Raw genomic sequence first — 16273 nt, forward strand, 5'->3', positions numbered from 1 at the left:
CCCCACCCCCGGGTCCCGGGGAGCCGCAGGGGCAGGGCGGGCGCGTCGGAGGCGGGGCGAGGCCAGTCCCTCCTGCTCCGAAAGGGCAGGGCCGCGTCTCCACCCTGCCACCCCTCTTTAAGGGCGACGCCCCCGGGCGGCCTCTCTAGATAACGGAGTGAAGCCCCCCCTCCGGGGTCGGCCTCGGGTGCAACAGCCCGCGGTCCCCAAAGTCCAGTCTGAAGTAGCAGAACGCAGAGCACAGGTAGGGGTTTGGGGGCGCAGGGCCGCCCTTACTTCCCAGCCAGACCAAGGACCTCCTTTGCGGGAGCCTCCGCGCTCCGGAAGCGTCTCCCCGCAGAGCCGGAGGTGGGGAGGGCCGGGACATGTCTCCCCTCCCCCATCCGAGGCAGCTGGCGCCCAGGTTGGGGTGGGGAGGGGCATCTCTGGCGACAGTCACAAGCCACAGCTGCAATGTGGGTGCCCCTCCCTGTCCCAGGCTTAACAATATTTTTTAAATTAAGATGCTAGCCGCTCCCGGGATGACTCAGGGCCCCTCCTCCCTGCCCTCCTGACACCTGTCCTTCGGCCGCCATCTGCCGCCATACGCAACGGACACGTGTACCCCCTGGGTCAGACACACATCTGGCCAGAGGTGCCTGGACCCACACCCCAGGGCCCCCAGACTGCTTATCTTACAAGGCCAGCAGTCTGAACAAACACACCTGGACCCAGGGAGAAGGTGGTTCTTTTTCTTGGCTAATGGAAACCCCAACACATGATTGTAGTCTACAGGCAGGAAGGTAATGTAATCATTTTGGGGGAAAACAAGAACCAAAAAACCTGTCTTTGAAGTGTCCCTACTTGTAGCTAACCTGGGTTGACCACTCAGCCAGAGAGCCCCACACCTCCATGCAAATTTCTCTCTATATCTTTTTCTACCCCTCGCTTTTCAGCCTCGACTCTGCCAATTACCACTTTCCCTCTCCCAGACCACAGTCTTGGGGCCAATAGAGGGTATATGGACCCTGGTTGTTGTAAACAAGAGGACGTCCAGGGCACTTCTGAGGGAGGAAGGGGATGCTGGAGCTGCTGCAGCCATTTTGGCACCTTGAGGTAAGTCAGCCTCTGAATGAAGCGTAGATAAAAGAAACCATGTGCTTCCTGCCAAGGTCAAATTCCAAAGACCCTTCCCTGCGAACTTTTCAGTTGTCCCCAATTACCTTCAAAAGAAAGGCCCTACCTGGCAAATCTCCAACCTCTGACAATTGAGCTGTACCACGGCTGACATTTTTCTCTTTTTAGAAGCTTCTGGAGGCTGTGTGCATTTGGTCACTGAGGGGCTGAGTCCCCATCATCAGCCATAATTTTAGGCACCATTGCTCTCTGAATGCCAGGCCTGGAGGCTTTATATTTATGTCCCTACAGAGAGGCATTCAGAAGACTTCTGTAATTTATTAAGATGACTTTTGGCTACTTTTCTTTTTTTTTTTTTAAGTGCTGCCTTCCTTAGTTCAAAATAAAAATTTCCATAACATCATGCAGATGCTTTGGCTTCAAAAAGCTCTAACTTCCAGAATGAAAATTAAATTAGTTGAAAAAGCTTCCTCACTTGTATCCAAACACCATAGAACCCATGTGAAGTCCATAAGCTGGGCTGGGAGCTGGATGGAACGCATTTGGGAACGGGTCTCTTGCTCCGAGTGGGGAGCTCAGGGGAGTCATAAGTTAGATGCATTAAACTGTAATGTGCTTAATACATAATGAACTTGGAACCTGCCTTCACTGATCACTTTAATTGTGGCTACCAAAAAAAAAACCCCAGAAAACAAAAAGCCTCGCATGCTCCCCAAGCATCATGGAGCCTAAACCGTAAGATCTTTGCCTGAGTTATTTTTCAGGAACTTGGGTTCAGCTGTGTCCAGTTTGAGCTCAAGCCGGGTAAGACTGGTCAAGACTACAGACCGTCCAACTGGGCATTTATGAGAGTCCACTTGATGATGTTTTCACATCCCAGGGCCAAAAACTCAACCCTCAGAACAAGCTAATGCCAACATTTTCTGAACAATGGTCCCATGAAGAAGCCTGGACCTTAGTTACACCTTTGCAGAGTGACGATCACCTCACTTTTCTTTTTAAAAAAAAAAAATTTTTTTTTTTAATTGAAGTATAGTTGACTTAACAGTGCTGTACCAGTCTCTGCTGTACAACAAAGTGACTCAGTTATACATAAATACACAGACACACACACACACACACACACACACACAGACACACACACACATTCTTTTTTTCATATTCTTTTCCATGATGGTTTATCACAGGATATTGAATAGAGTTCCCTGGGCTCTACAGTAGGACCTTGTTGTTTATCCATCCTATATGTAATAGTTTGCATCTACTAACCCCAAACTCCCAGTCCTTCCCTCCCCCACTCCCCTCCCCCTCGGCAACCACAAGTCTGTTCTCTATATCTGCGAGTCTGTTTCTGTCTTGTAGATAAGTTCTTTTGTGTTTTAGAACACAAAATTTTAGATTACACATATAAGTGACATCATATGCTTCGTATCTTTCTCTGACTTACTTCACTCGGTATGATCATCTCTAGGTCCATCTGTGTTGCTGTAAATGGCATTATTTCATCATTCTTTTTCACGGCTGAGTGATATTCCGTAGTATATATATGTACCACATCTTCTTTACCCATCCCTCTGTCGATGGACGTTTAGGTTGCTTCCATGTCTTGGCTGTTGTAAATAGTGCTGCTATGAGGGTTGGGGTGCGTGTATCTTTTTGCATTAGAGTTTTATCTGGATATACATACACCCAGTGGTGGGATTGCTGGATCATATGGTAGCTCTATTGTTAGTTTTCTGAGGACCCTCCATCCTGTTCTCCGTAGTGGCTGCACCAATTTACATTCCCACCAGCAGTGCAAGAGGGTCTCCTCTTCTCCACACCCTCTCCAGCATTTATTATTTGTAGACTTTTTGATGTTGGCCGTTCTAACCGGTGTGATCACCACATTTTTTTCTTATCCTCAGTCACCTCCCCACACACTTCCCACACCTCAGCTTTGCCCCATAAATACCCTAAGCCCTTCACCTTCAGGGAGGCCAATGTGAGATTTCTTCTCCTGTCTTCTCACCTGGCTGCCTCGTGAACAAGCCCTTTCTCTCTGCTGCAAACCTCAGCAGCATCACAGCGTTTGGCTTGCTTGGTGTCAGGCGAAGAAACCTGCTTCCGTAACACGTGCATTATACTGGTCGAACCGCAGCACGTGACCAAGGTTGGACCGTTTTTGATGGAGGCAAAGGGCAATTCTGTGTTTCAGCGTTACTCTTGGTCACTCCCCGTCTTAAGCTGGGACCTCGTCTATCTCTTCACTTTTTAACTGTTAATCCATCTGACTTTGGTCCACTCATAACCTGCTCTCGAGGCCAGATATTCATGCATATGTACATATTTCCGCTAAAACACACACTCACACACGGCTTAAACAACAGACGTCTATTTCTCACAGTCCTGGAGGCTGGGAGTCTGAGATCGCGGCGTGGGCACATTAGTTCCTGGCAAGGCTCTCTTCCTGGCTTACAGAGGCCGCCTACTTGCTGTGTCCTCACGTGATGGAGAGACAGCTCTGGTGCCTCTTCCTCTTCTTAGAAGGACACTAATCCCAGCCCAGGGGCCCCATCCTCATGACCTCATCTAACCGTAATCACCTCCTAAAAGCCCCTCCTCCTAACACCATCACCTCGGGAATCAGGGCTTCTACATATGAATTTTCGGGAACACACACACATTCAGTCCATAACAACCTCCATCCATCAAGAACATTCTTTACAACAGCAAAATAGTAAAAACAAACACAACAGAAAACAACTATAGTCACGACAGGAAGTCAGTGTGTGCTGGGAAACTCTGCAGCCATTTGAAAGCATCGTAGGAGAACGTTTAATGCTTCGCAAATACTCGTAAATCTTAAAGGCACAGCCTAAGCCAATGCAAGTTCTATAGAAACGCTCTATAAATAAGTGAAAGTAAATAGCAGGATACACACTAAACCTTTCGTAGGGATTAGTTCTCATATTCTGAGGGATGTTTTGGTGTCTGTGTTTTCTAAATTTTCTGCACTGTATTATCTTTGAATAGGAGGTAAATGTATTTTAAAATTGTAAGAGTGGAAATTTGGAGAACACCCTGTAGGGCGACCTAGTTCAGGAAGGAGGTCCTGGAAATACGATGGTAATTTCATAGGATGGAGTCTGACGTCCCCTCTCACCCCTGGACGTGGACGCGGTGAGAGCAGACAGAAGGTCCATGGGAAGCCTGAAGTCCAGAAACTATCTGAGCAGAGTACCCCCCTGGAGTTGGCAGAAAATATCAGGTACTGCCAGTGAGAAAGAAGAGGCTCAAGTTGCATTCCCAGAAGCAGAACCTGAGATGGGCTTTCTTGTGCCAATGGCTTGTGGAGGGAGAGCTCCCGGGAGGAGAACGCTAGGGAGGCTGGCCAGGACAGGGGCAAGAGCTGAGCAAGGAGGTATGTCAGCTGGGCCTGAGGCTTACCCTGACCCTGCCGGGCACTCTGGCGCATGGAATGTGTCTCCTAGAGGCCAGAGGGGCTTCTATCCACCCCAGGCGTCAGTCGTTGGCCAGGCACTGCCTTCAACCCTAGGAAGGGAGTATATGGGTATAACCTTTAGGGTGAGATGGTTCATCTTCAGGCCAGGACCGTTCTGTGAAGAAGGGGCAGTTAGTAGCCAACACTCCTAGCTGTTGGCAGTCAGGTGTCCAGGCTTGGGGAGCATCAACGATGTCCACCACATCACCACCCGTGATAAAATCAAAGCTCCGTACTGTGGAGCGAGGGATAAAGGGCAACTTGAAGTCTCACACGTACACCAAATGGATGGCAGGAAGAAAGGAAGATAGCAAGGAGGGCAGGATATATGGATAGATGGATGGATAGGTGGATGGATGGGTGAGTGGGAAGTAGGTGGATGGATGGATGGATGTTATTAGCACCTGGCCACACCGAGTCATGTCCACCCGACTTTCTCCTGATGTTTAACTTATTCTTGGGTCGTCAGCCAAAACTGACAAATTTGCAACCTGGTGTATATTCAACCAGTCCGCTACCCTGAATCCCACCAGCTCTAGTGCCCTTTCAAGCTTAAGGCTTTAACCTTCAAGCCTGGGCAGCACCTGACCCATTGGCCTTTGGCAGTCACCAGGGCCAAGCCCACAAGCATTTCCCTCCTCCAAGCCGCCACCTACACGGCTACCTGCCCCCTAGAACTTTTATTTCTTATCGTCAGCCATTCTCATTGGTAGGAATCATATTTTCCCTCATCTATGTGTCATCGAGCTGATGTTAGAAAATTGAGACTAAAAAATGTAGATAGGAGTGTTTGAAATAGTCTTTAATTATATCTGAAATATTGGTGCTTCTTAACGTAAAAAGAGTGTATCAAGGAAAAGAAAAAAAAGAAAAAAAGAAAAGCACAAGTAGAACCCCAGTATAGCCAAAAGTCACAGGAAATGTTTCACAGTCAAAACCATAATTTTTTTCCTGTTTTACTGCCACTGACTGGAAATGATCATGCGTAAGAAATACTTCATTTTTGGTGGTACACACGAAAAACAGATGCCAGCAAGCAAGTCCGTGTGGCTTTAATTTTACATCTGAGGCCGTGTCAAGAGTATAAAGTTGTTGGCTGAGACTCTTCCAGAAAGCTGGAAACCAAAAGATTGAGGTCAAACCCCATGTGGACGGGACTCATGCAACCCACTGAGGGCGAGAATGGAAAATCAAGATGGTGGAAGGAGGAATTTGCTCCCTCTCTGCTTAAGCAAAGACATCCATCTTCTCAGCGTTCTCAGGCCTTTGGACTTGGACTGACACCACCAGCAGCTCTCCTGGGTGTCCAGCTTGCAGACAGCAGACCGTGGGACTTCTCAGCCTCCATAACCATGAGCCAATTTTTTTCTTTCTTTTTTTTTTTAAATGATTTAATGAATGAATGAATTTATTATTTATTTAGCTCCTTCGGGTCTTAGTTGTGGCATGCGGGATCTTTCTTTGTGATGCAAAGGCTCTTCATTGGGGCCCGTGGGCTTCTCTCTTTGTGATGCAAAGGCTCTTCATTGGGGCACGTGGGCTTCTCTCTAGTTGTGACATGCGCCCTTCTCTAGTTGTGGCACGTGGGCTCCAAAGCGCGTGGGCTCTGCAGTTGTGGTACGAGGGTTCCAGAGCATGTGGGCTCTGTAGTTGGCAGCATGTGGGCTCTCTAGTTGAGGCGCTCGAGCTCAGCAGTTGTGGTGCACAGGCTTAGTTGCCCTGTGGCCTGTGGGATCTTAGTTCCTCAGCCAGGGATAGAACCTGCGTCCCCTGCATTGGAAGGCGGATTCTTTACCACTGGACCACCACTAATTTCTATAATAAATCTTCTCTTATACGTATGTCCACATATCTTATTTCTTTTGTCTCTCAGGAGAACCCTGAGAAATACAGAGGGTGATGGATAGAGAGGGTGATGAGGATGGAGGGTGATAGGCAGGAGGTGGTCCAAGAAGACCTATTTGAAGACACAGGTGGCCTCTGAGGCCACATGAATGAAGTGGAGGCTGCAGCATGGAACAGATTCTCCCCCCAGAACCTCCAGAAGGAATCAGCCTCACTGACCTGTTGATTCCAGATTTCCGGTCTCCAGAGCTATGAGCAAATAAACTCCCGTTGTTTTTCAGACACCTAGTTTGAGGTAATTTGTTATGGCAGCCCCTGGAAACACAAAGATCAGACCCATGCTGACAGTCTTTCCCATAAAACAATGATGAGTCTGTGCTCTTAACGATATCCTCTCTGCACTCACATGCCCTTCTTCACATCATCGGTTTTGTGTGTGTGTGTGTGTGTGTGTGTGAGGGAGGGTGGAGAGACACAGGACAGTCAGAGGCAGAAATAATTAAGGGACACAAGTGTCGTTTGGGGCCATTCTGCTGCACTGTTGATCTGTCCGCTATTAAGTTTCTTAGGTGCAAGCAAAAGAATAGACTGCTGGGCTTCCCTGGTGGCGCAGTGGTTGAGAGTCCGCTTGCCGATGCGGGGGACGCGGGTTCGTGCCCCAGTCCGGGAGGATCCCACGTGCCGCGGAGCGGCTGGGCCCGTGAGCCGTGGCCGCTGAGCCTGCACGTCCGGAGCCCGTGCTCCGTGATGGGAGAGGCCGCGACGGTGAGAGGCCCGCGCACCGCAAAAAAAAAAAAAAAAAAAAAAAGGAAAAAAAAATAGGAGGTCCCTTTCTTCAAAGGTAAAAAGAATCGTATATGCCTGTAAACTCAGCCAGTCTTGTTTCATCTATTTCTCATGTCACCCTGGATTATTTACAAACAAATCCCAGACATCATAAAACTTCATCTGCAAATATTTGAGTAACTATCTCTGAAAGTGAAATTTCATATGTAAAAACTATTACACCCTAACAATGATCAATAAATATTTGAGTATCTCTGAAAGTGAAATTTCATATTTAAAAACGACTACACCTTAAAAATGATCAATAATTCACAAATTCATCAAATATCAAGGCAGGGAATATCTTCACCCTTTGTCTTAAAATACTTGGATTACAGTTGGATTGCTTAAATTGGGATACAAAGAAATCCCATAATTGTGAAAAACTAAACTAAAATAAAACAAAATAAATAAGAACAGTAGAATAGAATAGAATAAATAGAATAAAATAAGTGTGACTAAGAATAAAATAAGAATAAATAAGGTAAAATAAATAGAATAAAGTAAGAATAAAGTAGAATAGAAGAGAATAAGATAAAACAAATAAAAATAGAGGTACTTCCCTGGTGGCGCAGTGGTTGAGAATCCGCCTGCCGATGCAGGGGACGCGGGTTCGAGCCCCGGGCCGGGAAGATCCCACGTGCTGCGGAGCGTCTGGGCCCGTGAGCCACAACTACTGAGCCCACGTGCTGCAACTACTGAAGCTCATGCACCTAGAGCCCACGCTCCACAGCAAGAGAAGCCACTGCAATGCGAAGCCCGCGTACCGCAACAAAGAGTGACCCCCGCTCGCTGCAACTAGAGAAAGCCCGTGCACAGCAACGAAGACCCAACACAGCCAAGAAAAAATATATAAAACAAAATAAAATAGATAACGTTCCTCATCTCCCGGGACGTGTGTATCTGCTCTGTTAATGTTTTCAACACACAGCCCATCAGGAACCGTTCATTAATAATCACATGTGGAGAGCATTCCAGCTGCCGTGCTTATTTGCCTTGAAATTCCGTTTCCTATCTCAGCACTCCCTCGGCTTAGACGTGGTAACCATGATAATTTTTGGCTTAGACTATTTCGGGGCCTCCCACATGTCTTTGAAGGGTCCCCAACTTTCAACCCACTAATGGCCGTAAAAATCGGTGTGAGCAAAGGTGACTTTTACTCAATGAAAATGAAAAGGACGCCATATACTTTTTCATTTTCTAATGACGAATTAGACTTTTTTAAAAGTGGGTCATCCAGCATCTGGAAGACATTTGGTATCACCAGCCGTGTAAAAATCACATGTCCCTGGTCCTCTGGAGCTGGCCTGTCTGGCAGCCAGTGTGCTCCGGTCAGGGTGACACCGGGCCATGAGATGCCCCGAGAGAAAACACTTGCAAAGTCAAGGAGGTGGGTGTGTGTATGGGGGGGGGGGGGCTTCCAGATTTGATTTATCTATAGTGACAGCAAAGGCAGCCAAACACCACTGAGATCCTTTCTTTCTGTTTGCAGTTACGGGCAGACCTCATTTTATTGCACTTCTAAGATAGAGTAGTTTTGTTTTGTTTTGTTTTTGCTTTTTGTAACCAACGGAAGCTTTGAGGCGACCATGCATGTTTTTCCGAAGAGCATTTGCTCACTTCGTGTCTCTGGGTCAGATGTTGGTCATTACGTTTTCATTATGTATAAAATAGATAAACAGCCAAGACCTACTGTACAGCACAGGGAACTCTGCTCAATACTCTGTAATAACCTATAAAGCAAAACGATCTTAAAAGGTGTATACATGCACATACATATGTATATATAAAACTGAATTACTTTCCTGTATACCTGAAAGTAACATGGCATTGTAAGTCAACTATACTTCAAAAGAAGTATTTTTTTTTAAAAAAAGAAAAACATTGGTAAGACTTTGCACTTTACCTTATCCAGGATAGTAAACCAGTTCCAATGTTTAAAAAATTCAACTGAGTAGATTGTAAAGGTCTTTTGGGCTTGATTTAATGAGTCATGAATCAGGCAACCTCCCACTCAGCAGATAGAAAGGAGCTCCAAGGAGCTGTACACAATGAAACACCTTTGCAGGAAGAAGAGCGCAGGACAAGGAAGTGAGACCAGAAAAACAGCGGATTCGGTGTGGCAAGGCCGCTTTCCTTCAGGGCACAGCAGGGGCCTATCGGGCCGATTCCCTCTGCAGGGCTGCGGTCCCCTGGGCGGTGAGCTGGATATGCCTGGGGGTCTCGTGACCTGCTGTCACCAGGGCCCTGAGCCGCTGGCCGCCTGGGGCTGCCGTGGGTGTGTCCGGCGACTTCTGAGGACTGACTCCTCCTGCAGAGCTCCCCGCAGGGCGTCCTCCCGGGAAAGCAGACCTCAGGGTCTGGGGGGGGGGGGGGGCGTTGATGAAAAAGCGTGTACCCCACGCTGAGAGCACAGCGTCTTCAATCTCAAATCCCCTTATCCTTCGAAATGCCCACCTACGTAATTCTTGAGACACAGAAGTCCATTCTCAAACCGTAAATTAATACACAATGGCATACGGCTCAGCCAGAGGAAGGAATGCAAGTTTGCCATTTGCGGCAACATGGATGGACTTGGAGGGCGTGATGTGAGTGAAATGAGTCAGACAGAGAAAGACAAATATTATAGGACATCATTTACATGTGGAATCTAAGAAAAATGCAACAAACTAGTGAATATCACTAAACAGAAGCAGACTCACAGATACAGAGAACAAACGAGTAGTTCCCAGGGGGGAGAGGGAACGGGGGAGGGGTAGGAGGGGGGAGGGGATTAAGAGGAGCAAACGACGATGTAGCAAATACATAAGCCACAAGGATATTTAGTACAACACAGGAAATGTAGCCAGTATTTTATAACAACTATAAATGGAGTATAACCTTTAAAAATGGTGAATCACTATGCTGTACCCCTGAAACTTATATTGTATATTAATTATACCTCAATAAAATTTTTTTTTAAGGATGGAGGGATAAGGTAGGAGTTTGGGACTGACATATACACACGACTATATATAAAATAGATAATCAACAAAGACCTGCTGGAGAGCACGGGGAACTCTACTCAATACAGTGTATTTCCCATTTCGGGAAAAATGGGAAAAGAATCTAAAAAGGAATGAATATATGTATATGTACAACTGACTCACTTTGCTGTACACCTGAAACTAACACAATATTGTAAATCAACTCTGCTCCAATATAAAATGAGTTAAATTTAAAATTTTGAAAAATTTTTTAAATCATAAATTAAGTCAATGTGTCTCGGGGAAAACGCTAGGTCTGTTTTTTCCCTCCGACCGTGGTGGTAAAATAAGATATTTATTGGTCTAGAAGGAGCACCGTTCTCTTGGGGTCAGGACAAATGAAGGTACTTCTGCAGGGCTTTGTTTGTTTGCTTCACTACCAAGGGGAATGCAAACTCTAGCAAAGCAGCAGAGGCCCACTGTACCCAGATGCCTGTCCCCTGTCCCTCCCCGGCCGCCGCCGCTGGGTCTCCGCGTTCCTCAGCGCAGGCTTCCCGCTGACTCGTGTTGCTTCTGCTGTTTTGTTTTCACCTTCTCCATGGAGATCTTGTGCAGCTCTAAATCGGGCTTTTTTTTAACCACAAAGAATGAAGGGCTGAAGATTAGTAAGATTTCCTGCTCTGGTGCAGGTTTTGTTTTCAGGAAGTGAAAAATGTGAGATCGGGTAGCAGATTGATGTTTTAAAAGCTTCTTGCCATTGCTGTGGATTTTTTTTTTTTTGAGTTTTTTTCTTTAAGCAACTTTATAGTAAGCATTGGTATTTCACATCTTATTCCTTCTTAGGAATCTTCCAAAGAACAGAAAAAAATTATTCTTTTTGTGATCAGAATAAAATTCACTCTATCGTGCAGTTTCTATATGTATCTATTTGAATCCTTTACAAACTGAAGATACATTTTGGTGATCTCTACAAACTGAAGATATTTTATGGTATCTTAGGGATCTTATTTTTCCTATATTTTGAGTATTTTGTCATTTTATCAGCCACAGGTATTTTTAAAAACACAGCACAGACCCAGAGGCAAAAAATAGCGTGTGTGTCTCACCGGAGACTGCGCCAGTGGTGGGCCATCCTGTCTCTCTTCATCACCGCCATCTTTACTCCTCTGCCCAGTGCATAAGAATAAATCACCCTGTTCCTAAGTGCACACTCCTCAGATAGATGAGACGTGCTTCACACCTGAAGACCTGAAGCTTCACGCACTCATCTCAAACCTGAAGACAGTTGGACGCGGTCTAGGACCGTCTGCACTGGAGCACCGACGACCGCGTCAGGGGCGAGTGGAGGACCTCTTCTCCTTTGCATGGACGAGATGGTGCCCGTGATGCTTTCTTGCAAGATGCAGGAAGAGAATGTTGCTTTCTTCTTCCCCTCCTGGCCCTCCATTGGACTCCAGGTAAAGATAAACCTTTGGGGAGAATCACAGATGCCCACATTCACGACACGGAAGCTCTCTGGTCACACAGAAGTGAACGCAGTCGTGCATTCGTGACCTCCTCGTCATCACTGCATTTGTACAGAAGGTGGAAATGCAACTCTGAACAGAAAGACAACTGAAGGTGCTTAGAGGTGGGGTTAATACAGTTCCTGTCTTCTGGTCAGAACTGTTATTTCCAAATCCCAAGGAATCGACAACAGTTGGTAACAATTGTGGGTCTCTTATGTAAAGCGGAGCTTGGACTGCTCTGATAGATGTCTAATTTCCACTTGAGAACATCTCCATATTTGTTCTAGGGTAAAGTAGCTCTTCAAAAAGCAATTCAGGTTTTAATGTATTTTAATCAGCGCTAAAATTCAGGCTGGCATGTCCCCTGTTGGGTACAGTGGGGATGGTTCTAGGTCAGCTCAAATTTTGGGTCAGGGAAGAGTATTGTTCTGAAAGGCGAAACAGCCCACTAGCTCCTCTTAGAAATTGGTATACGAATAAAACAGAGGTATGGGAATTGCAAAAGAAGCACACGCTATTTCCATTTCTCTTCCACTTTAGATGAATATAGAAAAGAATTGCAAATGTTCACACACGCCCACACAAGTGTACACTAGATACTACCAAGGCTATACAGTTTTGCCCCGACATAAGATCCACGTGCTGTTAAAAACCAACGTGGCATTTAAAACCTATTCTACAGTCAACATCTTCAAACGTGTATGTCATCTTAAAATCAGGCATCAAATCCTACTAGATTGACCCCCAAGTCTAAAATCCAGTTACACAGGGGACTTTAAAAAATCCTGAGTGATCCTTCCCAGGTGTCAAGGCTGCTTTAATTCACCTGGGCAACTGATATATCATGGTTTCATTTGCTGTCGGGTAAACCCTGTCATGCATTCAGAGATCCATTAAATTGCAGGATCGATAGGCATGGTAGCCATGATAATTTTGCTGTGGTGGTGAGCATACAGGAGACTTTAAGGTATTTGAAAGTCCACTGCAGTGCTGTGAAAATACCCGTGATTATGACGGGTGACAAATCCACAGGCAGCTCGAATACTGTTGCGGTCTGTTGCCCGTGTCCGTAAGTGAGTGGTCACCATGGGGGAAAAGAATACACACGCTGACTGAAAAAGCTGGTTCTCCTGGTCCGTGTTCTGTCCTCCTTCGCGCACGGTGGGGTGATACCCCAGGGACAGGCTAGAGGCAAAGACTTCCTGTTGCCCCACTTGGGGTGGAAAAAGAGCTGGAAGACTCCAGAGGTAGGACAAGGGAATGCAATTTACTGGGGCAGGGAAATGGCATCCCGGCCCCCCAACTGTCCCAGGGCCTCATTTCATTGGTTGGTCGTTCAGCCGCCCCGCCAGTCACCCGCAAACTCAGCTGGTGTGGCCCTGAGTGCCGCGTGCCTGGCTTCTAGGAGAAAGCAAACACTCTGACCCCACTTTCAAACACTCGGAGACTCTGTCTCCGGCCACCCCGTGGGCAGTATAGACAGCCCTCCCTACCCCGCCTTGGTTTGGCAGTGAAAGGGCAAGGAGTCATGTGCCCAGTGGGGAGGAAGGCATGTTCACATGTGTTTGCAGACAGGATGTAAACGACCAGGAATTTGAGTGACTTTTGCAAAAATGTCCTGCAGTGGGCTGTGCCCCGCGGGGCTCCCACTTGGGGGGGGGGGGCGCCTTGTCAGCGAGCTCTGAACGAGGGTTCCTGTGTCAGGAAGTGGCTGGTGCCAGCAGGGGCGGCTCGCTGGCAGGAAGGAGAGGATGCAATGGGTGAGGGAAGGCATTTGTGCATGTGTGGGCTGGGGACTCCCACGGACAGCCCCGGAAGAGAAACCCAGAAGCCCATTCTAGACTTTCAAGTGTGGTCCAAAGAGATAGGAGGTGGTGGGCAGGAAGGGCTTCCCAGAGAGGCCCAGGCTGCCCCCACCGGACACAGAAGAGCCGCATGTCACAGAGAAGGGGAAGCCCGGAGACTGCCACTTGACAGAGGAGGTGGGGGAGACCCAGGACAGTCCAAGGGTCTGGGGGAGATCACCGCACAGAAGAGTCAGCTGGGCTCACCGCCCAGGGCTACTCTACATCTGCACTGGGTTTTCTCTGGCCACCGGGAGGCTGGGAGGAGGGCCCCACCCTGACAAAACGACACAGGCCTGGAGATGTAATTCTCCCTTTCTGACCCAAAGAGGGAAATTCTGGCTGTCATTTTTATAAAGCTACCTTTGTCTTTCTGTCTGTTGACCCACCCATCTATCCATCCACCCATCCATCTATCATCCACTCAAACACCCATCTATCCACCCACCCATCCATCCATCCTCTCAAACTTCCATCCCTCCCTCCCTCCCTCTCTCTCTCTATCCCTCCTGCCCAGCACATGGGTCCCTAGGCAACATCTGTCGACATCCCGCTAGCCACGAGCCCACCTGTAACACTGCTGTCCATGCCACAGCCCTACCTGCTGCTATGCCCATACCCTGATCCCTGGAACCTCTGGCTATGTTATATCATGTGGCAAAGGGGAATTGGCTTAACATTCCAGATGGAATGAAGGTCTCTGGGACAGGAGATGAACCTGGATGGCTCCGGCGGCCCAGTGGAATCACCGGCATCCTTACAAGTGAACGAGGGAAGCACGGGGGCCAGAGTCAGACTTCAGGATGATGCACTGCTGGCTTTGGAGATGGAGGAGGAGGCCTGCAGCCAAGGAATAAGGTGCCTCTTGCAGCTGGAAAAGGCCAGGACGTGGATTCTCCCCTGGCACCTCCAGAAGGAACCAGGCCTGCTGACACCTGGAGTTGAAGCCCAGTGAGACCCGGGCAGTCTTCTGACCTCCAGACCTATGGGAGAACGAACCTGCTTGGTTTGCAGCCACAGAGTTTGCGGCTACCTGTCCCAGCAAAAGATGGGAAACTCGCATAGCACCTTTATGTTACCGTGGGGAGGACATGACTTTAAGTCAGCAGTTCAAGACTTGGGGAAGATTCCGCTGATAGCCGTGGGGACATCTTTCCCCTGCTATTGGCTTTGCCGAAGACCTAGGATCCGATGTTGGCCTTTGCAGAGATCGTCAGGGGTGCCCGTGGGATTCGGAGGGACAAGACGGTGGGTGGAGGTGGGAGGCGGTGGGCACGGAGCCGAGGAGCTGCTGGAAGGCTGGACACCCGGTTTAAGCTGGAGAGCTGTTAGACGTTTGTTGAAAGTGTGGCGCGTTCACGGTGTCCGGTGCTGTCGCCTGCGGCTGCTGGCGGGATGGAGCGTCGTCATTATATTCTTCGATGTGTCGAACAAGGCGAAATCTCAACCAAGTCCCGAAGTAGCAGCTGCTGCAGACTTTGTGCATTTACGGGAGGGAGGGGGCACGTCGATGCATGCATTCCTGCCGTCAGGGGGAGCTTCCAGGAAGCCTGGGAGCTGCACGATCTGTGAAGGCTCGGGGGTGGGGGCGTGGGGGGCAGGGGGCGAAGTAAGGTGAGGCGGTCCAGGTGACAGGAAAGAACCAAGCAAAAGGAGGACAGGCCCCAGCCCGGGGCACAGGTGCACCTGTTGACTAAAGAATATTTTCACAGCCTAAAAGTTGAGGGTTATGTTTTATTCGGCGGGAATTTTTAAGACTTCAAGCCTGGGAGGCAGCGTCTCAAGTAACCCTGAGAGAACTGCTCAGAGGAGGCGAGGGTGGGGGGTGGCTCCAGGATATCTTGGAGTTTTGTGACAAAGGACAGGTAGAAAAGCAGATATGTCAAGTGAAGGACTTCAGCGCTTTTCTGTGCACGGGAAGGTGCAACAGTGCGGGCTCACTGAACGCATTCCTTTGATAGGCACCTCAGCTCTCTGCGACCAGCATCCGGAGTTCCCTCGGGGCTCACCGTGGACAGTGGCTGCAGCCTGACGGCGGCTAGATGGCAGGTACTCTTTCCTTCCTGAGTGCCCTCAGGGCTCACCTGCTGACCATCTGCTGGCGGCTGTAATCGCTGACCGTGACATCCTTTCTGTACTGATACGGCCAGCGATATTCCATGTCCCGCACCCACGGAGATGGTCCGGCTTAGAAAACCACCAGATGCCCAGGGTCTGCCCAGATCAGCCAGACGTCTGCCTTCCTTCTGCATACAATACAAGAGAGAAGGAGGCTAGGAACCAAATCTTCAACGGAGTATGAAGCACCTCTGTGTGAACAGCAGTGAGGAGGGGGTCTGGGGCTCTGCATGCTTCCAGAGGGAACCCCCCCAGGGGCTCTGGCAGGGGCCCAGATGGGGATCAGAGGGGTTCGCGAGAGGGGAAGCCATCTCTGCGCTGACCGTTGAAGAAGAAGCAGGATTTGTGACTCCCAGGGGAGCCGGAAGGGAGTTTTGGGTGGCGGTACCCACGTGGCAGGCAGGGCAGAGGATGCCGGCGAGGCTACGTGGGGAAAAGAAAAGTGATTTGGTTATACACATACACATATATGTATATACATATAAATTCTTTTTCACATTCTTTTCCATTATAGGTTATTACAGCCTATTGCGTTCCCTGTGCTCTACAGTAGGTCCTTGTTGCTTA

The 16273-nt window shown here is 48.4% G+C and overlaps 1 protein-coding gene across 20 annotated transcripts in view; it reads left to right on the plus strand.

The window, feature by feature from the left end:
* LOC136793400 (uncharacterized) overlaps window positions 1-16273 on the plus strand; it is a 51864-nt gene that overhangs the window by 5162 nt on the left and 30429 nt on the right. For 10 of the 20 annotated variants that reach the window (XR_010838594.1, XR_010838596.1, XR_010838595.1 and 7 more), the window contains exons 2-3: window positions 936-1095; window positions 15550-15637. Coding sequence is in view for 10 of the 20 variants with exons in the window: in XM_067023345.1 (XP_066879446.1) it covers window positions 936-1095; window positions 15550-15637 (248 nt within the window). In the remaining 10 variants the exon portion in view is untranslated. Of the gene's footprint in view, window positions 1-4; window positions 245-935; window positions 1096-9338; window positions 9617-11079; window positions 11147-11280; window positions 12865-15549; window positions 15638-15738; window positions 16210-16273 lie in introns of those variants that run through there. The other 10 variants (XR_010838598.1, XR_010838602.1, XR_010838603.1 and 7 more) reach the window with 8 other exon arrangements.

This window comes from Kogia breviceps, chromosome X (genome assembly GCF_026419965.1).
Source record: "Kogia breviceps isolate mKogBre1 chromosome X, mKogBre1 haplotype 1, whole genome shotgun sequence".
Taxonomy (NCBI): domain Eukaryota; kingdom Metazoa; phylum Chordata; class Mammalia; order Artiodactyla; family Physeteridae; genus Kogia; species Kogia breviceps.